Source organism: Myotis yumanensis, unplaced genomic scaffold (genome assembly GCF_028538775.1).
Source record: "Myotis yumanensis isolate MYYU_CA2020_CCGP unplaced genomic scaffold, mMyoYum1.0.hap1 SCAF_7, whole genome shotgun sequence".
Classification (NCBI taxonomy): Eukaryota; Metazoa; Chordata; class Mammalia; order Chiroptera; family Vespertilionidae; genus Myotis; species Myotis yumanensis.
This window is the reverse complement of record NW_027223758.1, coordinates 86,718,504-86,743,537: the sequence shown is the minus strand read 5'-3', so window position 1 is coordinate 86,743,537 and position 25,034 is coordinate 86,718,504. Positions and strand designations below refer to the sequence as shown.

The following is a 25,034-nucleotide window of genomic DNA, read 5'->3' as shown; positions in this document are numbered from 1 at the left end:
TTCTGAACTTTGCCCACCTTGATAAAGCCATTCCCTGTGCTTGTATTCTTTCTTACATACTCTCCAAAGTCTTGAACATCTTGTCCTTTGGCGTTTTGGTGATATTAAAATTGTTTTCTTGTGAAGGTTTTTGTTGAAAAATTTGAAAGTATGTAATTTGCTTAGCAGTTTGCTTCAAAAAGCCCAAAAGATAAAGGAAGTGGAATAACTAAAATATTAGTCCCATGTTGGAAATCTGCATTGTCTTATTGAGGACAGATTGTATTTAGTAGATTTTATTCTCATCTTTTCTTTGCCAAATCATCCTTAGTATAATCTACAAACCCAAATATTTTTGTTAAAGACCAATTGAGTAACAAATTATGGTCATTTTAACAGTAATTTAATTATTTTCTGCACCTAAGTTCATCAGATTTAAAAAACGAGTAAATATATTTGCTGAGTGTTCATCTGGCTATAGAGATATTGGTGACCTAGATTTTTGAAGTTGAAGTAACCAGATCAGTTGCTCTTTATTGGTGTATTGGAGTAGTTTCAAGTTTACCTTCTTTTATTTAAGGTTTATGAGATTATTCTCAAATGAAAAGAATGTAAAAGAAAAAAAAGCCAAATCCTACCTCCCAAACCCCCCTTCCCCCCAAAAAGCATGTCATTTTAACCAGATCTTTTCAGGGTTTATCTACCTTGTAGCTTGCGTAGACAGGAAGGCTTAAAATTATTTAGGAGGTTATTTTTCTAAGAGTTTGGACTGCTTTTTCACTTTATCCTCATGTCACCTTATAATTTTGGCTGGATATTTTTGATTATTCTAAGACATTAGTTGTCTTTTCCCTTCTTTATCTTCAACGTAAGAATTGAGATAATATTTAACTACTATTTCACTAATGGGATTTCAAAATGTTGGATTGTGCATTGTGCAAATCTGACAAAATAGTAGAGAGACAACTTTTGTGTTAATGTTTTTAAAATTATGCTTTGTAATTCTGACTATTCCAGTTTAGACTCAAGTTTTTTTAGTAAAGGAAAACTGTTGATTTTAATTGTGTTTTAACATACATATGGCAGATGACTGCTAATCATGTTATTATTGAGGAGATAGTAAAAAATACATAGGTAAAAATGATTCTTCCAATTTTGCTACCTTTTGTATAGCTTCATTGAACTAGATTGGTAATATAAATTACCAAATATTCCACTTGGAGAAGTTATTTTGGTCATAGAGTAACTAAATTAGACAATGAGGTTTCTATTTTTGAAGTTTCTGTAGATATAAATGTTTTTATTCTTTAACCATATCATGGTCTCTTAATAAGATATTCGAGCTAGTGGTATTATAATTTTAAAGTTGAATTTTCAGACCTACAACTAGGATTAGATTTTTGTGTCCTAATCGAGGCTCTACCTTGAATAGGTTTGAAGTGCTTAATTTAGATGTTATGCAATCACAGAAGTTAGTAACTCTGTCTGATGTAACAGACATCCTATGCCTACGTCTGGCAGTCTTATTTGAATTCTGTAAAATATATAAATTATGAATTTCTAATGCATTAAGTCCTGGAAATGCTTTAGCTTTAAAAGTACAAATTAGGGTATGTAACCAAATGTGCATTAAACAGAATTCAGCAGAAATTTCTGCCTACAATTAAAATATAAGGTAGAGATGGGATTTGTAAAACTTGGTTATGGTAGGGTAACTAGCCAGAGGGTTTTATATATACTATCATCATATTTAATGAGTGCTTGTCTTTTCGTTACTGTAAAAAGAAATCCGGAGTGGGGTGGAGGGGACTCTGTCAGTTCTAAGACTGTTACCCCAAATGGAGAGGCCATTGAGACGTCCTTATTTGGCCCAAGATGTAAAACACGCCAAACTCTTTTAAATCTAACTGAATTGTGATTTTGCTGTTAAAGGTGTCTTTCCTAGTTTTCTTCTTTCACTATCTGAAAAACTCACACTTCTGTTTCTTCCTTATTTCTTTGATGCCGTCATCTTTGATACTTTCTGGTCTCATGCTATTATTCTCTTTTATCCTCGAATCAAAGAAATTTCATCTTTAACCCATTCTTCCTTTTAATTATTAGATTATAGGGTACTGATAGCTTTGGGTGTTTTTGATAGTCTTTTAATATTAATTACATTTCTTACAGAATAGTCACTTTTTTACCAAAAAGTAAATATTTAAATCAGTGAAGTAGATTTAAATCTTCCATTTGATCCTAGATTTTTTTCTTTTATTTTGTTTGTTAATTTTTCTTTCAAAGTATATGAAACTTTTCTTCTTTATAGAAGTCTGCCTTTTTTAGGGTGATTTCCCCCCCCAGCTTTATTGAGATATAATTGACATATAACATTGTGTAAGTTTAAGGTGTACAACATGATTTGATACACATATCCATTGTAAAATGGTTACCGCAATAACATTAGTTAACACATTCATCACCCACATAATTGCCATTTAAAAGTATATTTTTATTGATTTCAGAGAGGAAGGGAGAAGGAGAGAGAGAGAAACATCAGTGATGAGAGAGAATCATTGATTGGCCGCCTCCTACATCCATTCCCTCCCCTCCCCCCCCCCCTTCCCCCCCCCCCCCCCCCCCGCCCTTCCCGGGATCGAGTCTGCAACAGAGGCATGTGCTCTGACTGGGAATTGAACTGTGACCTCCTGGTTCATAGGTTGATGCTTAACCACTGAGCCATGCTGGCTGGGCTAATTACCATTTTTTTGTCATGTGGTGGTGATGAGAACATTGAAGATCTCTCTCAGCAACTTTCAAGTACACAATACAGTTTTGATCATTGTACATTAGGTAGCTGGAATGTATTCATCTTATAACTGAAAGTTGGTACCCTTTGGCCAACATCTCCCCACTTCCCCCACCCCCTATCCCCTGACAATCACTAATATACTCCTGTTTCTATGAGCTTAGCTTTTTTTTAGATTCCACATGTAAGTGAGATCATACAGGATTGACTTCCTTCACTTAGCATAACGCCCTCAAGGTTCATCCATGTTGTTGCAATGGCAGGATTTCCTTCTTCTTCTTTTTTTTTTATGGCTGATAATCCTCTGTGTGTGTGTGTGTGTGTGTGTGTGTGTGTGTAGCTCACATTTTCTGTATCTATTCATTTGTTGATGCACACATAGGTTATTTCCATGTCTTGGCTTTTGTGAATAATGTTGCAGTGAACATAGGAGTGCAGAGGAACAGATGCCATGTTCTGTGCTACTTAAAAGCATGATTCTGGGTGATGTTGGAAAGATGTCATGTAGAAAGGGTCAAATAAATAGAATAGACAGTGCTATAGGTGTTCAAGAAGGGTGAGGTTACTATAGCTAGGAGGTTTGGAGAAATCTTTAGGAAAGATGTGGGAATATGCTGAACTGTACAGATTGAATGGGATTTAGAAAAGCAAATGGGAGGGAGAGGACATTCCAGTTAGGGAAAGTAGTGTGCTGAAAGCTGTTATATGGGAACTAGAGGCCCATTGCACGAAGATTTGTGCAAGAAAGGGCCTTCCTTCCCCTGGCTGCCGGCACCGCCTTCGCTCTGGCTGGAGCTGCCTTTCTGCATGCCCATGCTGCCCAGAGGCCCGGAGCAGCTGGGGAGGTGCCTGAGTATGCAAATTAACCCGCCATCTTTGTTGGGTTGATTTGCAGACTCACTCCTAATTGGCTGGTGGATGTTGCGAAGTTACAGTCAATTTGCATGTTTCTCTTTTATTAGTGTAGATGAGCAAGGGATGAGGAGACAAGTTGGTTAGAGATCAGGGTTTTCATGGGAAGTAGTGGGAGCTGAGAATGTTGTCAAGGGTTTCCTTAAATATTAATCTTTACAAAAAGTTCTAAAATATTATTTGCTTTACTTTTAAGAGAAAGAAATTTGGAATAAATAAATAAATAAAAATACTCATAATTCCTTTTTTATAATATAACTAGAGGCCCGATGCATGAAATTCGTACAAGGGGCTCAGCCCCTGCAGCCCTGCCCCCCGCCCACTGGTCATTTTGGAAGGTTGTTCTGCTGTCTGGTGTAATTAGCATGTTAGCTCTTTATTATATGGGTTTACAATAGAATTTTAGCATTTTATAGTCTTTCAAGATTTTAATGCTTCTTTTGAAAACATCATAAATATATGCATACTTTAAAAAATTTTACCTACTATTACATTATATACATTTTATCCATGCTTTATATAATTTGCATGCATTGTTCTAACAACTGTGTGTTGTGCTAACATGATTTACTTAACCATTTCCATATTCGAATTTTTCACTATTATAGGTAGTACTCTAATGAGTATCCTTATATATACATATAAGTTCCTTCCTATGTTGTACAGTGTTTCCTTGGCTAAATTTCCAAAAATATAATTAGTTGACTATTAATGATTTTTGAAACTTTTTAATTTGGTTGTATCTAAATTAAAAGTCTATTGAAAAGTCTTGTTCATTCGGTTTCAGCTTTCCTTCTGTGGCACTGAGTATTACAATACTTTTTCTTTTTGGTAATTTCATTTTAAATTTGCATTTATTTGAGTAGTTGTGAAGTTGAACAGACTAAAGCATTTGTGCTAAATTTTGCAATTCAGATTTGCAAAATTAAGCTTTCTTAACAAGATTTGAACTCAATCTATACATTTACTTTTCCCCATAGAAATTTAAACTCCAATTTTGTCATCAAATTTGTTAAGATGACATTTATTATTTAGAAGTTAGTCAGTTATAATGGGTTATGCTTTGTCTTATTTGATACTTATTGCCTTGAAGTAATCTATATATATATATATATATATAAAAGTCTAATATGCAAAGTGTCCCCTCGGGAGATCGACTGACCAGGAGTTCAATTGCTCGCTATGATGTGCACTGACCACCAAGGGGTGGCGCGGAACGAAGGAAGGCTGGCAGCCACTAGGGACCCTACTTGTGCATGAATTTTGTGCACTGGGCCTCTAGTCTTATAATAATATTAGTACCTTTTTTTTATTGATTATTGGTTTATTTTTTTAAATTAAATCTTTATTGTTCAGATTATTACAGTTGTTCCTCTCCCTCCCCCCGAGTAGCTCCCCTCCACCCGGTTCCACCCCACCCTCTGCCCTTACCCCCCCCCCCCCCCCACTGTCCTCATCCATAGGTGTACGATTTTTTTCCAGTCTCTTCCTACACCCCCCACACCCCTTCCCCCCCGAGAATTGTCAGTCCACTCCCTTTCTATGCCCCTGATTCTATAATTTTCACCAGTTTACTCTGTTCATCAGATTATTTATTCACTTGATTTTTAGATTCACTTGTTGATAGATGTGTATTTGTTGTTCATAATTTGTATCTTTACCTTTTTCTTCTTCTTCCTCTTCTTAAAGGATACCTTTCAGCATTTCATATAATACTGGGTTGGTGGTGATGAACTCCTTTAGCTTTTTCTTATCTGTGAAGCTCTTTATCTGACCTTCAATTCTGAATGATAGCTTTGCTGGGTAAAGTAATCTTGGTTGTAGGTTCTTGCTATTCATCACTTCGACTATTTCTTGCCACTCCCTTCTGGCCTGCATAGTTTCTGTTGAGAAATCAGCTGACAATCTTATGGGTACTCCCTTGTAGGTAACTGACTTTTTTTCTCTTGCTGCTTTTAAGATTCTCTCTTTGTCTTTTGCTCTTGGCATTTTAATTATGATGTGTCTTGGTGTGGCCCTCTTTGGATTCCTTTTGTTTGGGGTTCTCTGCGCTTCCTGGACTTGTAAGTCTATTTCTTTCACCAGGTAGGGGAAGTTTTCTGTCATTATTTCTTCAAATAGGTTTTCAATATCTTGCTCTCTCTCTTCTTCTGGCACCCCCATAATTCAGATGTTGGTACGCTTAAAATTGTCCCAGAGGCTCCTTACACTATCTTCATATTTTTGGATTCTTTTTGTTTATCCGGTTGGGTGTTTTTTGCTTCTTCGTATTTCAAATCTTTGACTTGATTCTTGCGATCCTCTAGTCTGCTGTTGGATCTCTGTATAATATTCTTTATTTCAGTCAGTGTTTGCTTAATTTCTAATTGGTCCTTTTTCATATCCTTGAGGGTCTTACTAAATTTATCGGCGGTTTCTAGAAAATTCTTGAATAACCTTATAACTGTGGTTTTGAACTCTATATCCAATAGTTTGCTTTCCTCCATTTCTGTCATTTATGACCTGTTTCTTTGTCTCCGCATTTTGGCTGCTTCCCTGTGTTGATAGAGTGGCTTTGTGTGCTAGGTGTCCTATAGGGCCCAGTGGCTCAGCCTCCACAATTACCTGAGGTGGACACTCTTGGTGCATCCCTTTGTGGGCTTTGTGCACAGTCTTGTAGTTAAGCCTTGATTGTTGTAGGTATCACTGGGAGGAATTGACCTCCAGGCCAACTGGCTGTGAGAATCAGCTGTGTCTATGGTGGAAGAACTTCTGTGCTGGAGAAACCCTTCTGGGGCAAGACTTGCTTCAGTGGGGCTTTGGTGCTCACTGAGTCTGCCCCCTGAGTGTGTCCCTTATGAATCTGAGGAGTTGTAATCTGGATGGTCCCACTCTGACCACTGGGTACACTGGCTCTTGGATCTCTAAGGAGGTGCTAACTTAGCCTCTGCCTGAGGCTACCCAGCAGGAGCTACAGAGAGATCTGCAGATTCCTCTTCTTTGGGGTTTGGAGGTGCCCAGGTGAGGCCCAGCTGTGAAGCAATGCAAGCTGCTGTGAAGCCTTGGGCCTTCTTTTGCATGTTCTGGATCTCTCTGACCCAGCTGCAGTTTGTTAGGTAATTTTAGATTGCAAAGGGCCAGGCCATTCATATGCAAAAGCCTCTGCGCACAGCTTGCGTGGTGCGGGGTCTCAGGGAATCAACAGGGCGGAGCAAGCAGCTATGGCTGATCCTCAGCCCTGCCCTAAGAGGCCCTGGGTCTCAGTGTCTTGCGGTAATCGCTGCAAGCACCTCTGAGAGAAAGCCTCCCTCGAGTTCTGCCCAATGCCAGACAGTCCAGTTTCTCCCTGTATGAGTCTGGGTCCCCAGAGACTCGCCCGGAACTGGAGTTCAGAGCAATCGGGAGCTTGTGTCTCCCTCCCGATTGAAAAAGACAACCGAGTCCTCAGTTGCCAGCCCTTTCCTCGTGCACCTCCGTACCTCTGCACTTTACTTCCGCACCTCCTCTGAGTCTCAGTGTGCTTTTCTCTTTCCTTCTAGTTGTAGAATTTCCACTCAGCCAGCCTTCCTGTGGTTCTGGATGATGTCCATTTTGTCTTTTAGTTGTATTTTTGAAGTGGTTGTGTGAGGCAGCAATTTCAGATGTTTATCTATGCCGCCATCTTGGTTTCTTTGTATCTTTTTTTTCTTAATGTCTATATTTGCTTGTTATTTCTTTGCTCTTTTTATTTTCAACTTTCTGAGCCCCTTTATTTTTAGATAATGTTTCTTGCATAAAAGATAGAGTTTATTTTCCTCCCATCTGATCTGACAGTCTTTTTCTTTTATTGATGAGTTTTCCATTACATTTATTGATAGTATGGACATGTTTGGTCTTGAATATATTATTGTGTTTATATACTGTTTCTAACATTTTATTGTCATTTTCCAGTATTTCCATCTTTGTTCTGTGGTATGGGTTTTCCATTTAAATCCATACTTCTGATAATTTTGAGGATTTATAACCTGATTTTAGTTCTAGTGGTTGTTTAATGTCATATTTTACAGTGAGTACATGCTTCTATTTCTTGATTTACCAGTATTAAGAAGGAAGTGGTATCTATTGATATCCCACTTAAAAAATTAGGAGTTAATTCACATGATTGAAGTTAGTTTCAAGAAAGCTTTTCTAAAGGCCATCTCTTCTGATAAACAGTAAAGATAATGAAAGCTCTCTCTCTGTTGCAGATCACAGTTCCTGCCAGTGAGTGGGTTTGAAATCATTAATTTATTTATTCACCAGCATGTATTGCAGGTTATATTTACAGGTGCTTTATAAATGCAAACGTCAGACATGCATCCTGTCCTCATAAAACTTTCAATATAATAATGAAAAAACATACTGAACAAATGATTCCAAGTGGAAATGTGACAAACGAGTGAAATGAAGGAGCATGCCTGAGTCCCTGTGTGTACTGATTATGTATTAATGAGAAAATTACTATGAAAACTTTGCCTGTGGGAGCAACACATGAAAAACTTATAGGCATCACAAATGAGCACTCTTACTCCAGGGCAGTGGTCGCAAACTGCGGCTCGCGAGCCACATGCGGCTCTTTGGCCCCTTGAGTATGGCCACGAAGTTTCAATCGCACTGTACGTGCGCGCCCGCACGTGGTATTTTGTGGAAGAGGCACACTCAAGGGGCCGCAGTTTGCCGACCACTGCTCCAGGGTCATCTGAGGGTAATGGTACCTCTGGAGGCATTTGATGGGCGTTACGTGCCCACTCTGTGAGTTAGGTGGCATCGTGAGAGGATTTAGACAGGCAGCCACAGCAGATGGCGACCGCTCCCCCACCCTCCTCAGCTCTTTTGTGCATTTGCTTCATTCTTCCATCCTCTTTAGCCCTAAATGTTATCTGTTGCCTTAACAAGAGATCTCACTGTAATTTGCACAACCACATGAATCAAGTTTTTCCTTGATTCACATCATCATTTTCTTGCCATTGTCTAGCCTTTCTTCCTAGGCCACTCTCACAAAATAAGGGGCCAGCTTATGTTTGTCTTTTGATGTTTGGTGATCATGGTATTAACTAAGTTAAGTTGGGTTTTGCTGACCAAAATTAGACAGCTCATTCATCACATGGGGTTGATTTGGAGAAGAGCAGTGTACACACTGGACAGCCAATTCCTTCTGGGCAGGAAACTGCGTCCCTCTGCACAGCCCTACCCCAGCGTCTTGCGTCTTTAGCTTTTCTTGAGCCAGGGCCTGTGAAGTGCACATTTTGTGGGTTTTGCGTTAGTCTACAAATATATGACAAGGTCCTTTGTTCTTTGATTAGATTTAGCTAAAGCCTTAGGAAAGTGAATAAGATGTTTATTGTATGTAGCATCAGAAGTATCCTGAGCAATTCAGTAAAATATTTATATTTTTCAAGAATTTTCTCATTTTTTGGTCACTATTTTGATAACCTTCTGAGACAGATTAAGACAGTTACTAGTATTTCTATTTTGCTGGTGAAAATACAAAGAAGTGAAGTGACTTACCTAAGGCAGCACGGCTGTTTAGTGGTTGAATCAGGAGTACAGCTCCCAAACCAGTGCTCTTTCTGTTCCCTGCACTCCCTCCGCTTGGCCACAACTTCATCAGGCATGATGCGAGTGCCAGCTGTGTGTCTAGCATCCTGCTCTTGACAGATGAAGACTGTGCCAATTAAAACTCTTAAAATGGTGAGAGTTGAAAGTTAACTTTGGTTCTTCTATTTTATAAAGTATTAACACTTTTGTCTTCATATACTTTAAAAGGTATATCCCATCTTAGGCATTTTAAGTATTTGTTTCCAATAGAAATGGAACATTTCCAACAAACCCAACATTTCCAAGAAAAATGCTAGTAGTCTTATTTCTTTGACAATTACTGTTGGAAGTTTTAACTTTTAATGTTAGGAAATACAAAACATATAGAGAACCATCAGAAGAGGCAACTTTCAGAGTCTTCTGACAGCCCACGATTGCAACGGTGAAGTGGGGTAAAGTGGGCTTGAATCAATCAGGAGTTGGATTTGGTAATTAGAAGGTTACTGTGACCTTGGGCAGGTCAGTGTTAATACGGTAGTAGGAGTGGAGTCCAGGTTTGAAGGAAAAAGATGAGGGAACGTGAGGAAATAAGGCAAAGTTTCTCTTCTAGTGGAAGGGGGAAGGCAAAGATGGTTTGAGGGAGAAGTAGTGTGAATAAGGACAGTTTTCAGGTTATCAGAGTATGCGTATATCTGTCACTTCAGGAGAAGAAGCCCCAGGAGAGGAAGAGGGGAGGGAAAAGTTGGGCAAATTGATGAGACAAGATCCTTAGGAGGCAGGAGAAGCTGTGACCCAGAGTCAAGTTTGTAGTGTTAGAAAGGTAGTGGAATACTCACTCCTCAGAGTCAGGAGGTAGGTAAGGAAGTTACGCTAAAATGGTTCAGAGGAAGTCTGAGGTAAAGGAGGGTATTTGAAGAGGCTCAGGGCTTTTGAGCTCCTAGTTTTTCTAGTCTGCTGTGGAGTCTTGGCTTAGAAGCTAATATTCAGCTTATGCTATTTAAAAGATGGGAGTTCAGATATATAGGAAGTTTGATGGACTTTACCTAGTTTTATCATTGAAATTTCAGTGTTTCTTTATAATCATTTGTGGAAGATGCATTTTAAGACAATAAACGAGGGCTAAAAGAAGTTTTAAGTTTTTGCATGGCTCACTTTGTTGAGACGCTTTTTCTCAGGACTTTTAGATTAGAATTGGCAGGCCCTACTGATAGCTACATACTAAGCATTTATGGAAATTGACATGTTCAGCATCAACCCACCAGTTCTATTTTGTTGCTGCACCTATCCTTGAACGCCTAAAGTCATCCTGTGCCTTTCTCTGTATCAATCACAGATTTGCACATGCTTATGTTCTCAGAAAGCTCCTTCTAAAATCTCTACCTACGGGTGCTTTCTAGCATATGGGGCGGGTTATAAAATGTCCTGTTTCAGTTGTTTGGAACTATACCTCTTCCAATAGAAATGATATTAGAAATGGCCAGCCCACAAAAGACCATTGACTCTAAAGTGTAATGGAATTATTAAAAGTAATTATTGTGGCCTGGCTGGCGTGGCTCAGTGGTTGAACATCGACCTATGAACCAGGAGGTCATGGTTCGATTACTGGTCAGGGCACTTGCCCAGGTTGTAGGTTCGATCCCCAGTGTGGGGCATGCACGAGGTGGCCAGTCAATGATTCTTTCTCATCATTGATGTTTCTCTCTCTCTCTTCCTCTCCCTTCCTCTTTGAAATCAATAAAAAAATATATTTAAAAAAATTACTGTGTATATCTATGTTCCTATCAGGAAGTCATTAAATTTCAATTCCTGAGGTAAGAAATGTTTCTCCCACTTCTGCTTTATCTTACCCCCTACTTGTCTGGCAGTGACATAGAGGCACCCAGCTCCAAGCCACTTAGGGTGGTTCTTGTAAGGCCTAGGACTGAGGAGCTGGGCCAGAGACTCTTGAAAGTGGACAGAGGAGCAGCTGCAGTGCTGGCGTGTGTCGGTGGAGGGGTCTGCTTGTGTTTCAGCTGGGAGCCCGGGCCCTGCCCGTGCAGACCTCCCGTCTCCTATCCTCCTCCCCTGGCCCATGGTTCTCAACCAGACCTGATTTTGTCCCCACACCCCACCCTCCCCCGTGCACCAGGGGCACTTGGCCGTGTCTAGAGACATTCTTGGCTGTCACAAACGGGGTGCTGCTACTGGTATCTAGTGGGTGTAGGCCAGTGCTGCTGCTGACCATCCACACACAGACTTCCCCAGCCCCACATGCCAGCCGCGCTAAGGGTGAGAACCTCTGCTCTCGACCATGGCTGCTGGTTCGAGTCTCTTTCCCCTTCTTGCTTGGCTGCAAAACAAAAGTGTAGTTTGTGTTCCCTAATTCTCTTCTACCTTTGTTCTTGAAATATTCTCAAAGAGTCCTTTTGAGGTTTTTCTAAAGGCTTTACTATCATCACACCATGGAAATAGATGGGCTAAAAATAACAAGAAAATTACAGTTTCAGGACATCTTAATTAAAAGCTATCCATGTTATCCACTGGACCGTAAATAGAACAAACTTCAGCTCCTTTTCTTGGCTTTAGTCTAGTCTTCCCATTGTGGTTTCCTCTTTCCTGGGCTTCCCTCCTTCTTTACCCTGACTGCTCAGCTGGTGAGAGCCTGGGCCGGGAGAGCCTGGGCCATGATCCGTCACCGGTCCAAATGAGGAGTGGCAGGAGCGCTGGAAATCCTTGGGTTCTTTCAACAAGGAGTGAAGGGAAGTTTCCTTTGTATTGCATTTCCCGTTGTCTGCCTTCTTTTAAGAAACTCACAGAACGAGATGAGAGCACAGCATCTCCCTGAGCACCGCTGCATCAGCACCGCGGTCCCTCCACAGCTGCGCTGTCCTTACCTCCACCTCGAGCTGGTTTTCTTATCGTTTCCCTTTGAATTAGTAGAAATGTAAACATTAAGAATTAAAGATTATACAATGTAAAAAATGTAACTTTTGATAATTTAGAATTGGAGTTGTTAGATGTAAAATATTATTAATCATATCTGTACATACTTTCCATACTTTGTTTTTTGGTAGTGTTGATATTATTTTTTTCAAATTAAATTATGTCTATATAAATTTTATTATAAAAGTACTTACTAATCTTATACTCACTGATTCCTCTGAATATGTTTTCATTAGAAATTAACTGGCTTTTGTTTTCAATGTCTTTTTCTGTAGTTGTGATATTCAAAGCTTAGTGATGGTATCCCCTAAAGAGGAAATAGAAAGCAGGCGGGGTTTCTTGGGACATCTGTCACATTCATCATTTATAACCTTCACCTAACTATCTTTCACCCAGGATGATTAATGTATTTGTGTCCTCATATATGTTGACCACATATTCAGCTGATGATGCAATGTGTAGAGAGATGTAAGGAGATCTTACTATATACCAGAGGCATTCAAAGGGCAGTGAAACATTCTATTGCAGGTATTCTTGGTGCCGGCAATGAGGTTGTTGTAAATACAACATACTACTATTCTGCCATAATATAGTTATTTTACTGTATCTTTGCATTTGTCTGGGGAGGGGATGAGGGGCAATATTATCTGATACTTTTTGTGTATCTGGAAGTCAGAATGAGAAGCCCCAAGAGTAAATATAAAGCTTGGTCTTTGCTCTGTGACAGGTCTTTACCTGTACTGGCTTGTTTAATCCCCACAATAGTCTTATGTGGTAGTCATTGCTGCCATAGTTTACAGAAGAGGAAATTGAGCCTTTTAAAGCTATAGAGCTTCTGCAAGGTCATACTTCTAGAGCTGGGGTTTCAGCTTGGGTTTGTATGTCTCTCAAGATCCTCATTCTAAGTCCAGTGACTCCCATATTTAGTCATTCACACAAACATTTTCTCAGTACCCCTACGTGACAGGCCTCAGGGATCCAAGATTAAAGACAGATACGGAGTCCTAAGGAATTTTTTTATCTTTTTTTTTTTTTGGCAGTGGTATATATGAAACAGACTAGAGAAAGAGGAAGGCTTGAGGACAAAGATACTATGTTATCTACTGTTGCATCCACAGGGCAAGCACTGCACATAGTAGAAGCTCAGTAAATGCATGCTGAATGGATCAAAGACAGTAGTGAGAAGTAGTAGCTAATCGGAGAGAGAATGAAGTATAGAAAGGATATGAAATCAAACAGCAGAACTGTCCTGGTCCATTTAGAGTTGGGAGAAGCAAGTGGCTACTCAGTAGCCCCACGGGGTGTAAAGAGCCTCGAGTGCAGTGATGGCGAACCTATGACACGCGTGTCAGAGGTGACACATGAACTCATTTTTTTGGTTGATTTTTCTTTGTTAAATGGCATTTAAATATATAAAATAAATATCAAAAATATAAGTCTTTGTTTTACTATGGTTGCAAATATCAAAAAATTTCTATATGTGACATGGCACCAGAGTTAAGTTAGGGTTTTTCAAAATGCTGACACGCCGAGCTCAAAAGGTTCGCCATCACTGCTCTAGTGTGTTCACTGAAGCCCAGAGAAGTTTCCATAAAAAATGATCTTTCACACTCCCTCCCATCCCCCTGCCTTAAAATATGCCAAAGGCTAAACTTGAGTGCCTTGGAAAATCGCATAGGTGAAGAGCTCTTTCCCTAATGACACTGGATAAAGCAGTATTACATAATGTAATTTGTTTTCTTTCCCCTGATAAAATATAACATTACACTTTCATACCAAGTGAATCTTTAAAAATTTGAGTTACGTTCTTTGGAAGATACCTTATAAAGAACTATCTGTAGTGTGTAATGTAACAATCTATAGTACTGTAACAGGTTACATAAAGTAATAAAAACAACTTTTTTTGAGTAATATCATTTGAAAGAATTATGATGCATTGAAGTAATTTCTGTTTGGAGTACCATGTAGCTTTTTGTAAAGAAAAATATGGGGAAATTAGGAAACGATTGAAATGATTTCATTTTCATTATTCAACAGCATCGATGCGCTACTTTCTTGTTCCGAGAATGTGTCCATTAATAGTGATGTTTTGCTTTACAGCTTTTCTGGGAGAAGAGGCTACAAGGACTTAGTGCATCGGATGTAACAGAACAAATTATAAAAACCATGGAGCTACCTAAAGGTCTTCAAGGTATGACCTTAGCTCAGTTGAGCGGTGCCCACTGTGTGCTGGGCTCTGCGGAAGCTGTGGAGTCGGGATGGAGGGGGTGGTGTGCCTTGCTGGGTGAGGGCCCTCTTGCATAAACCCAGGGGGAAATGTACATGAAACGCTTGTATTTTGCAAGGATGCTTTAGGGCAGCGCATTACCTAAGATTATTTTTCTGGGTAAAAATGTTGGTTAGGTTTCTCATATAAATGAACTCTTGTGCTGCTTCTGGAACCAAATGCGCTGAGTGGCAGGCTTTCCCAGGCTTCCTGCTCAGAGCAGCATTGGCCCCGCCCAGCACCTGCTCTTTCTTTCTGTTACGGGAGGAAGAGCCAGCAGCTCCCCCCCTGCCTCTCCCTCCACAAACTGCTGCTGCATGCACAGCGGTGGGAACCCCTGCACCTCAGACCTGCAGCAGCAGCACGTGGGGTCGGGGTGGAGGGCTCAGCTGCTAGGTGCCCACTGTGTCATGTTGATTCCATGTTCCAGAGAAGCATCCTTTCCCAAGCAGGAGAACTTCAGCTTCTAAATCTTCATGTAATGTGGATTGCTTAAAAAATCCTCATAATTCATTGGTTAGAATATTGTCTCATTCCTCTCTGCTCTTGGGAATTGTTGCTTTAACAAGTTTATGACTTTAAGCACTGCATTTGAATGTGGCCATAGGGGCCAGTCTCCTAAAAGTAGTCAAGGTGTGCAATTATTAGGTAAATATATGAACTTGGATACTTTGTTAGGTATTTTGAAAAAAACCTTTAAAGCTGTAGGCACAGCATGCTTGCATTGGCTTCTCCTTTGAAGTCTTCAAACAAGGAAGATAAGTGTCAAGATATTGCTGGAAATTAATGTTAAAAGCTACAAGAGAAAGCTATTCCAGGAATAATTTAGGAAAATATTAAGGGGGATACTTGAGTATAATATGACTTCAGAGGGGAATTAGATCATTAAAATAATTGACCTTGCTTGAGGAAATGTAGCCAACTTCTAAAAAGTGGAGAAAAATTTTTGGAAAATATATTTTAAAATTATGTTAAAGTTTTATTGAATTGCTCGGCTATTTTGTTACTGTTTCTTTAATATTAATTCATTGGTGTATAATAACTATTAAGTAGATATGTATGATCTAATCCTTTGCTGCTTTGGCTTATATCAGTTTAATATATGACCCCCCCCACAAAAAAAATAAATATATGATCCCAAATGAATATAAAAATAGTGGTTGTTTTAGGTAACATAGGTTTGTCAAACACATTTAGAAATTTCCCTTAACAAGTCCATTTTTCTGATTGCAGGAGTTGGTCCAGGTAGTAACGACGAGACTCTTTTATCTGCTGTTGCCAGTGCTTTGCACACAAGCTCTGCTCCAATCACAGGGCAAGTCTCCCCTGCTGTGGAAAAGAACCCCGCTGTTTGGCTCAACACATCTCAACCCCTCTGCAAAGCTTTCATTGTCACAGACGAAGACATTAGGTAAGGCAGTTTCACTTAACTTCAAAACCTTGTTTTTTACATCTGGTAAGTGATGAATCAATCAGAAAGTTATGTATGTATATTTATAGAGCTTTTGTGAAGCCAATGGGAGGTGACGTAGGACATTTGAAACATGCCTGAAAAAAGTAGAAGTGTGTGGATAAGGGTATCATTGCAATCATGTCCAAAGGACAGGTCAGTTGCACTCTACTCATCCTTTTTGTAGTGTCTTTTGTAGCCTGGGCTCTTCCTTTCACTTGGTTATGCCTTTTGTGATTGCTTCCTGCATTGTTTTGTCTGCAAAGCAGTCTCTCTTCAAAGCAGATGATAGCCACGCTCAGTTGTGTTTTCAAAGTTAATTTACTCATCTTGATTATGTTTACTTCAATTTAGAGATTTATTATCTCTATTTCAGCTTGTTTTAAGGAAAGATTTAAGGTGGCTCCAAAGAGAGAGAGGGAGAGAGAGACACACACACATATACTCACTCACTCACTCAAAAGTCTAATGAGAAGCAAATGTGGAAGGTGACACACAGGGTAAACCAATAGAACAGAGGGTATAAGCTGCATCTATTAACGTCTTTTACTTTTTCTGAGGCTGGGCCGGGACTTAGGTTTCTAGAAGCTAATAGTGAAAGGAAAGCATACAGCTTCAGTTGATAATGCCCAGGAAGTATAAGCAAACTGTTGTTCAGGAGAAGCAAAATATTCCAGCTATGAAGACCTCACAGACATTCTGATGAGGGACTTGTGAGCTTTGGTCTCATTACTTATATGAGAGTGTGGAATCCTGTGTTTCTCTATAAATAGGGCAGTGGGGGGTGCCTCCCTGTTTCCCTCTTCAGGGTGTAAATGAGAAAGCGTCACTGGGTAGTATTTCTAGACAAAACCAGCAGATGGCACTTTTGAATCGTGTAATTTACAAATATGTTTTGCATTTGTATTTTTTTTTTCTAAATCCATAAAAGTTGTCATGAGAGTGTTTTTTAAATCATGAGTCTAGCCAGGTCTATAATTGGGTTTACACCTTTCTGGGCTTACAAAGCTGTAGAGCGGTTCAGAGTTGCATCATTAAGATGCCTTGCTCACATAGACTTGATGATCTATTGTTTTTTAAGGAAAACAAAATGTAAAATCAAGGAGAGGCATCAACTTGCTTTTTGGGTTATTCTTACCCTTAAGGAAGGAAATTAGTCAGGAGACAAGTTGGTTTCTGACTTGGAATGAGTAATCGGCAGGATTTCAGCAGGTCGTTATGGGTGTTGACTGAGGCAGCCTGAGCAATCCCCTGGGAATGCTGATGGCTTCAACACCAGATCTTTTGATAGTGAAGGAAAGATCTCAGAGCCAGATGGGGAGGATTGCCTTCTAAGGCAAACTTGTCTGACAAATTGCCCATTTGATTTAATTGTCATAACAGAGATTTTAAGCAAACATTTCTTGTTGAATTAGTACAGATTCAAAATAAATTATCGCAAATGGAATTGTTGCCCTTTCTCCAATAGTGTAGCCAATATTCTGTTTATATCTTTAATTAAAGATCTCAACATTAAGTATATACTTTTTCAGCATCCTTGCTAATATTTTCATCCATAGGTATATTTGTTTTCTAACACCAAATAACAAATAATAAACTTAGCAGCTTAAAACAATGCCCGTTTATTGCTCACGTCCGGAATCTGAGCCAGGCAGGGCTGGATTCGCTGCCCGGGTCTCACGAGGCTGAAATCTAAGTGTCTGCTGGACTGCATTTCCTTCGGGAGCTTTGAGTCCCCTTTCAAGCCCCCATGGTTGTTTCAGAATTCATTTCCTTGTGGTTGTAGGACTGAGGCCCCTCCTCTTGTAGACTTGGGGTGGGGCGGGGGCTTCTCAGCAATTAGAGGCTGATGGCAGCTCCTTGTCCCTGGGTCCCTCCGTGTTCCCTCCGCCTTCTTTCAGGAAGGGCCAGCACCTTTCAGGGCTCTTCTTACTAGGTCTGACCCTGTACCATAATCTCTTTTGATTAATTCAAGGTCAGTCGATTAGTAAAATAATCGGTGGTTTATCCCATCATATTCACAAGGTCTGCTTGTCCTTAAGGGGAGGGAATTACACAAGGATGGGACGGGGACAGCTTGGGGACTGTGTTAGAATTCTCCCTACCCCAGTGGGCAAATGCTTTAACTTCAGCTTTCGTAAGTGTGGGACGTAATTCTCAAGGCGGAAGAGAATCCTGGCAAATATGAGAGTCTAAGATACACTTCTCCAGCCAAGAGCACCCTTCACCCCATTTTCTTTGTCTTCCTAATGGGATTACTCTAGGGCGGCCGAGTACATTCCCATCCTCTATTATTAGGAGTGAGAGGCTGCCAGTGAGGTCCCCGTGTCATTTGTCATAGACCTCGAGTCACTGAGCCCGAGGCAGGACTGACTCTATAAGAAAGAAACACTGTGTTCCTCTTGATGGCTGCCCTACATGAAAATCTGACAGGCTGTGCAGCTCCGACTGACTCAGCCACAGCCTCCCTCTCTTTGAAAATTCATTTAGAAGGTAGAGGTCTATACCTTTTAATGCTTTGTGCTGTTTTCAGAGTTAAAGAGAGATGACATAAGGTTTTTGTGGCTGCACAGTATCTGTTAACTTCACCACCTTGAGGGAGTCTCATGAGATAAGGAGGCGTGTGTGCTGGAATAGGTAAATGTCACTTTCCAACTGGCTGAGCACCCAAGGATGAACATCAGGGAGTCTCAGGGCGTCTTCCCAGGGGTGGGCAGTGCTGCGTTTGTCTTCCTCCATTACTGATGAGGAGCCTCCTTTTTCTGTTCTTGTCCTCTCCCTTTCCTGTCCTGTCCTTGAGCCTCAGTACTCCTTGTCACACCTTTTGGCACTGGGCTTCTCCTCTCCCTCAACATCTGTCCTCGCCAGCTTTCCTGGTCTCAGGAGGCGGCGGGTTCTGGTTTCTAGTCAGGGCTCACCCTCCCACCTGGGCCTTTGCCTCTCTCTCCTTCTTTTGTTTCATCTAACACTTTAATGTACCGTTTTCTCCTTCCTTCTGTGTTTCTTCAGCCTTGCCGCCCCACGTGGCCTGCATGTGACACCGCTTTGCTTGCTTGAACTGTTTGAGGAATCTCTCTCTTGCCTGTCAGGAAGCTACTCTCAGTTTTTTTCGACTTTTTTGAGATGAAATGCATTCAATAGCCTTCTTCCGGTGCTTTGTTTTCCATCTCATGGCTCAGAACCTTTCCCCCTATTTTTATGGCTTGTGTTACTAACTCACTTTGGAGGCTGCAGTCGCCAAGGCACAGAGGCTTGTGGCATGTTCTAGTAGACCCACTCAGCTTGTCGCTGTGGAAGGCGCTGTTCATTTCTGTCCTTGGTGGAGAGAGCGTGTGGCCATGGTTCCTTCCTGATGGCCTGTTGCCAGCAGGCCTGGGCGCCCAGGGGACAGCTGCCCTGGCCTCCCTCACGGCCACAGTGCCAAGCCGAATGCAGCTTACCCCGCCCCCCCCCCACCCCCGCCCCGCCCTTTCAATTTCTCAGCGCTTCATCAAACAAGTCTCTTTTTATTCTGTGTTTTCCATGTTACTTCCTATTCTATCCCTGCTTCCGAGATATTTCTAATTACCCTTTATAGGAATAACCCCAAATCTTCACGTAGTTGAAATTCTGGAAGTGGAAGAAAAGGTCACTGAAACAGATCCACTCCTCCCAGAGTTCTCTGTGAGGTAGGGCTACCGGCTCACCGCCCGGGCGGTGTGGTTTTGTGACTATAGAAGCAACATTTGTAGTGTTTTTCCCAGGAACATTAATGATAGCAGCTCCCTATTCCCATTGCTTCCCCACTGACACATGCCTTCTGATTCTGTTGTTCGAAAGGAAACAGGAAGAGCGAGTACAACAAGTGCGGAAGAAATTGGAGGAAGCCCTGATGGCCGACATCTTGTCCCGAGCTGCTGACACAGAAGAGATGGACATTGAAATGGACAGTGGAGATGAAGCGTAAGAATGTGGGCAGGTGAACTCACATGTGAGAGAGGGAGGCTTGGCCTTGGGATGTTCTCTTGCTTTCCTTCTGTTGCCCGCCTCACCGGGAATGAAAAGGCTCCACCCTCGCCTGGGTTGTGCTCTTGTGGGCCCCTCCCTGGGGTTAAGGACCACGTCAGTACTCACAGCCTTTCGTTCTCATTGTGTGGGGCAGGCACAGCCCTGCAGTGCTTGCCAGGGACCTCGCCTCCTCCATTAATGAAGGGAGAAGCCTGCACGGTCCCTTAGAGACTGCCAGGGAGGGAGACATGGCCACAGGAGGTGGAGGTGGCTGTGATCGCCACACATAGCTTTCTGGGGTCACTGTCTCCCCTTTAAAGTTATGGCTGCAAAGTAGGCAAAATCCCACCCTTTTTCTAGATTTTGTTTAGCATAGATTCAATGCAGAGAGAACGAGGACATTTCAAATTATAAATAACCTCCCTTTTTTTTTTTTTTTTTTTTTTTTTTTTTTTTATTTTTTTATTTTTATTTTTTTTTTTATTTTCCTCTTAAAGTATTACAAAGGGTATTACATAAGTATCCTTTCCCCCCCCCCCCCCCCGCCCTTGACAAACCACTACCCTCCCTTACCCCCCAGTGTCTTATGTCCATTAGTTATGCTTATATGCATGCATACAAGTCCTTCGGTTGATCTCTTACTCCCCTCCCTCCTGCCCCCCAACTCTCTCTGGCCTTCCCACTGCAGTTTGACAATCAGTTTGAGGCAGCTCTGCCTCTGTATCTATTATTGTTCAAAAGTTTGTAATGGTCTTTATTATCCATGAATGAGTGAGATCATGTGGTATTTTTCCTTCATTGACTGGCTTGTTTCACTTAGCATAATGCTCTCCAGTTCCATCCATGATGTTGCAAATGGTAGGAGTTCCTTCTTTTTAACAGCAGCATAGTATTCCATCGTGTAGATGTACCACAGTTTTCTAATCCATTCATCTACTGATGGGCACTTAGGCTGTTTCCAGATCTTAGCTATGGTGAATTGTGCTGCTATGAACATCTGGGTGCATATATCCTTTCTGATTGGTGTTTCTGGTTTCTTGGGATATATTCCTAGTAGTGGGATCACAGGGTCAAATGGGAGTTCCATTTCCAATTTTTTGAGGAACCTCCATACTGCCTTCCATAGTGGCTGCACCAGTCTGCATTCCCACCAGCAGTGCACAAGTGTTCCTTTTTCTCCACATCCTCTCCAGCACTTGTCGTTTGTTGATTTGTTGATGATGGCCATTCTGACAGGTGTGAGATGGTACCTCATTGTTGTTTTGATTTGCATCTCTCGGATGATTAGTGACTTTGAGCATGTTTTCATATGTCTCTTGGCTTTCTGAATGTCCTCTTTTGAAAGGTGTCTATTTAGATCCTTTGCCCATTTTTTGATTGGATTGTTTATCTTCTTTTTGTTAAGTTGTATGAGTTCCCTATAAATTTTGGAGATTAAGCCCTTATCAGATATGACGTTGGCAAATATGTTTTCCCACGAGGTGGGTTTTCTTGTTGTTTTGTTGATGGTTTCTTTTGCTGTGCAGAAGCTTTTTATTTTGATGTAGTCCCATTTGTTCAGTTTCTCTTTAGTTTCAACTGCCCTAGGAGCTGTATCAGTGAAGAAATTGTTTTGGCATATGTCTGAGATTTTGTTGCCTTTGTATTCTTCTAGAATTTTTATGGTTTCCTGTCGTACATTTAAGTCCTTTATCCATTTTGAGTTTATTCTTGTGTATGGTGTAAGTTGGTGGTCTAGTTTCATTTTCTTGCATATGTCTGTCCAATTTTCCCAACACCATTTATTGAAGAGACTATCTTGGCTCCATTGTATGTTCATGCCTCCTTTGTCAAAAATTAATTGAGCATATTGGTTCGGGCTAATTTCTGGACTCTCTATTCTATTCCACTGATCTATATGTCTGTTCTTGTGCCAGTACCAGGCAGTTTTGAGAACAGTGGCTTTGTAATACAGCTTGATATCTGGCATTGAGATCCCACCTACTTTGTTCTTTCTCAGGATCGTTGCAGCTATTCGGGGTCTTTTTTTATTCCAGATGAATTTTTGGAGAGTTCGTTCTAGATCTTTGAAGAAGGCCATTGGTATTTTAATGGGAAGTGCGTTGAATGTATAGATTGCTTTGGGTAGTATGGACATTTTAATGATGTTGATTCTACCAATCCAAGAACATGGTATGTTCTTCCATCTGTTTATGTCTTCCTCTATCTCTTTTTTCAACGTCCTGTAGTTTTCTGAGTAGAGGTCTTTAACCTCTTTAGTTAAGTTTATTCCTAGGTATCTTAATTTTTTTGGTGCGATGGTAAATGGGATTGTTTTTCTGATCTCCCTTTCTGAAAGTTCACTGTTGGTGTATAGAAATGCCTCAGATTTCTTGGGGTTAATTTTGTATCCTGCTACATTGCCAAATTCATGTATTAAGTCTAGTAGCTTTTTGATGGAGTCTCTAGGGTTTTGTATGTATAATATCATGTCATCTGCAAATAAGGACAGTTTTACTTCCTCTTTTCCAATTTGGATGCCTTTTATTCCTTCTTCTTGCCTAATTGCAATGGCTAATACTTCCAGTACTATGTTGAACAGGAGTGGTGAGAGTGGGCATCCCTGTCTTGAAATAACCTCCCTTTTAAAGTACAGATTTTGATCCTATCCTCGTCTCACATAGCAGTTCCATGGACTTTGTTCCATTGGGTATATGTTCTCTTTAACTGATTACAGGCAGGTCTCAGCGTGCTTCTCTGCTTGCTTCCCCAACGTCTCTCCTGCTTCATTCCGCAGGCCTTGGCTTACTTTCCACCACTCATAGCTGATTATTGATTTGTGTCCTTTGAAGCCAACACTGAGGAGGGGGAGAAAGAGAGGGGCGGGAGGGAGGGAACGAGCAGAGTGAGTCCCAGAGTTGTGGCCCTGAAATTGGCTTTGAACCCTTCCGTCTGGGGACGTGCACCTCGTCCTGCGGTCACCCTTGTTCAGTGCCAGGTTCTGGGGACACAGTGAGGGACGCAGCCGCAGTTCCTATGCTCACAGAGCCTACAATGTAGCCATCTTACATGAATGCTCACATAATGATGCGATTACCAGCTGTGTTATGTGCTGTCAGAGGAAAAACAAAGGTCCTGTGAGAGCTGATGGCGGGGGCCTAATGCAATGTGAGGGTCACAGGCCTCCCTGAGGAAGTGACATTTCTTTGAGCCTGAAAGATGAGGGGATGTGTTGAGCACTTTTTATGTACAACACGTTACAACTAAATGCTAATCAAGGCTTTAAAAATGTGGTGCTCAGTGAAATTTAGCCTCTAATTACTCTCCTAAGTTTTGCTGACCGAACCTGCAAAATCATTGACTGACTGAAGTTTTTTTGTTTTTCCTTCCAGGTAACTTTTGGCTGACGTTCCCCAAGAGCAAATTCCTAGAATTGAACCAAAACGTTTCCACTGGGTTTTGCCTGTAAGAAAACAAATGTTCCCGAGCACATACAGCTTTTTAATAGCACTAACCAATGCCTTTTTAGATGTATTTTTGATGTATATATCTATTATTCAAAAAAATGATGTTTATTTTGAGTCCTAGGACTTAAAATTAGTCTTTTGTAATATCAAGCAGGATGAAGCTGAGCTTTGGATGCCAGGTGCAATCTACTGGAAATGTAGCACTTACGAGAACTATCTGTCTGCCCCCAGTTTGAATATGAACGAGTACCAAATAAATTTCCCAATGAAAGATTATTGTGACTTCACTGTATATAAGCAGATTTTTATACTTTATTGAAAGAGGACATCTGTACATTCTTCCATCATCACTGTAAAGACAAATAAATGATTATATTCACAGACCGATTGGGATTCTTTCTGTTACAGAACACACCCACCTGTCCTGGGCCTTCCCGGCTTCCATTCAGCTGTGATCCCCGGGCCTTAGGTGTGAAATGGAGCTGGGAGGGAGGCGGTAACACCTTTGCAACAGGCATCGTGAGGACTGTGTGTTCACCAGAATTCTCAAGCTTCATCCAGCGTGTGTCCTTTTCCCCCTTGCCTCTGACGAGTGCTTTTGTTCGTTCTGTGAAAATAAGTCATTTTCTTCCCTGGGACAGGAATCCGTACACAGTGCCCTTCGGTGTTACTGGAAGCCCGCGTGTGTTGTTCTTTCTAGATCGTTTTGCATGTTCCAGTGTCCACCAGCTGACTAAGTGAATGGTGCAGGTCAGACCCTCGGCCGACAGAGGCAGCTTTGCTTCTAGGCAGGGTTGCTTCATGGGCCAGATTGCCATCCTCTACTAATCAATACCTGGCCTCCCGAGTACTAACAGTTTTTTTTCCCCCTGTTCAGACTCCTAAGTGTAACTTCATTGCCACTTAAATTCCTTGATATATTTAATTACTAAAATCGGCATTTGTTATTGAATTTTACAAATCAAAACAAGTTAGTCTGATGCTAAGGAAAGGAGGCCGTGGTTATAAGCAAACTTAAGCACATTTGGAGAAATAGAGCAAAAATAATGTCTTTCTTTGGACAGGTTTATGTACTCCTTAACTCTGAGTTCTTTTAAAATTAGACCCAGAAATGATGTGGTCAAGGATGTGACCACTTCCATTAAGTGTCACTTGTGCAGCTGTTGCCACAACCTGCAGCACCCTTCTGTTCCCGAGGAAGGGAAGGAAGAGAAAAAGTCAGTAACACCTACTTGCTAGGCTTGGGCTGCTGTCTCTCTGGACCTCATGCCAAATTCCATAAGAAGCTTGTCTTGAAATTCCTGATTTACATTCAGCGTTGATCCCTGGGCCGCAGGCACCAAGGCCCTGGAGCAGCCCTGCTGGTGGATGAGCAGGGACACATGCAGACGCTGGGAGACTTGGCAGAGGGGCTGCCCTGGCCAACACTCCCCATGGGGTGTCAGTGTGATGTTCATGTTGATTTCCTTTTGAGAACTGGTCGGACTAGTTAGAATGATGCCCAAAGGCTTTTCTTAGCCTCTCCCAAGTCCATGGTTCTTAATTGCGATCAGGTTTGGGTACTTTGATCTTGGTGATCGTATGTTCTTTTTACAAAGCAATCCAACCAAGATATACGTGTTTTCATAAACAGCTTTTGTAAAAGCAACACCGCAGTGTGCACATGTACAAAACTTTTTCGTTCTTCTAGACTTTGCTCAGGTGGAGAGCAGGTGTGAAAGCCATTGCGTGGTGTCCAACTGGGGACCA

General features: G+C 41.1%; 1 protein-coding gene across 2 annotated transcripts in view; it reads left to right on the top strand.

Moving 5' to 3' along the window:
• Positions 1–23,666, top strand: part of MBD2 (methyl-CpG binding domain protein 2) — a 54,013-nt gene extending 30,347 nt beyond the window's left edge. The window contains exons 4-7 of one of the 2 annotated variants that reach the window (XM_070421177.1): positions 14,237–14,327; positions 15,636–15,813; positions 19,672–19,810; positions 23,211–23,666. In XM_070421177.1, coding sequence (XP_070277278.1) covers positions 14,237–14,327; positions 15,636–15,813; positions 19,672–19,798 — 396 coding nt within the window. In that variant the 3' untranslated portion in view covers positions 19,799–19,810; positions 23,211–23,666. The remainder of the gene's footprint in view (positions 1–14,236; positions 14,328–15,635; positions 15,814–19,671; positions 19,811–23,210) is intronic. The other variant, XM_070421178.1, reaches the window with a different exon arrangement.
• Positions 23,667–25,034: the final 1,368 nt, after the last annotated feature.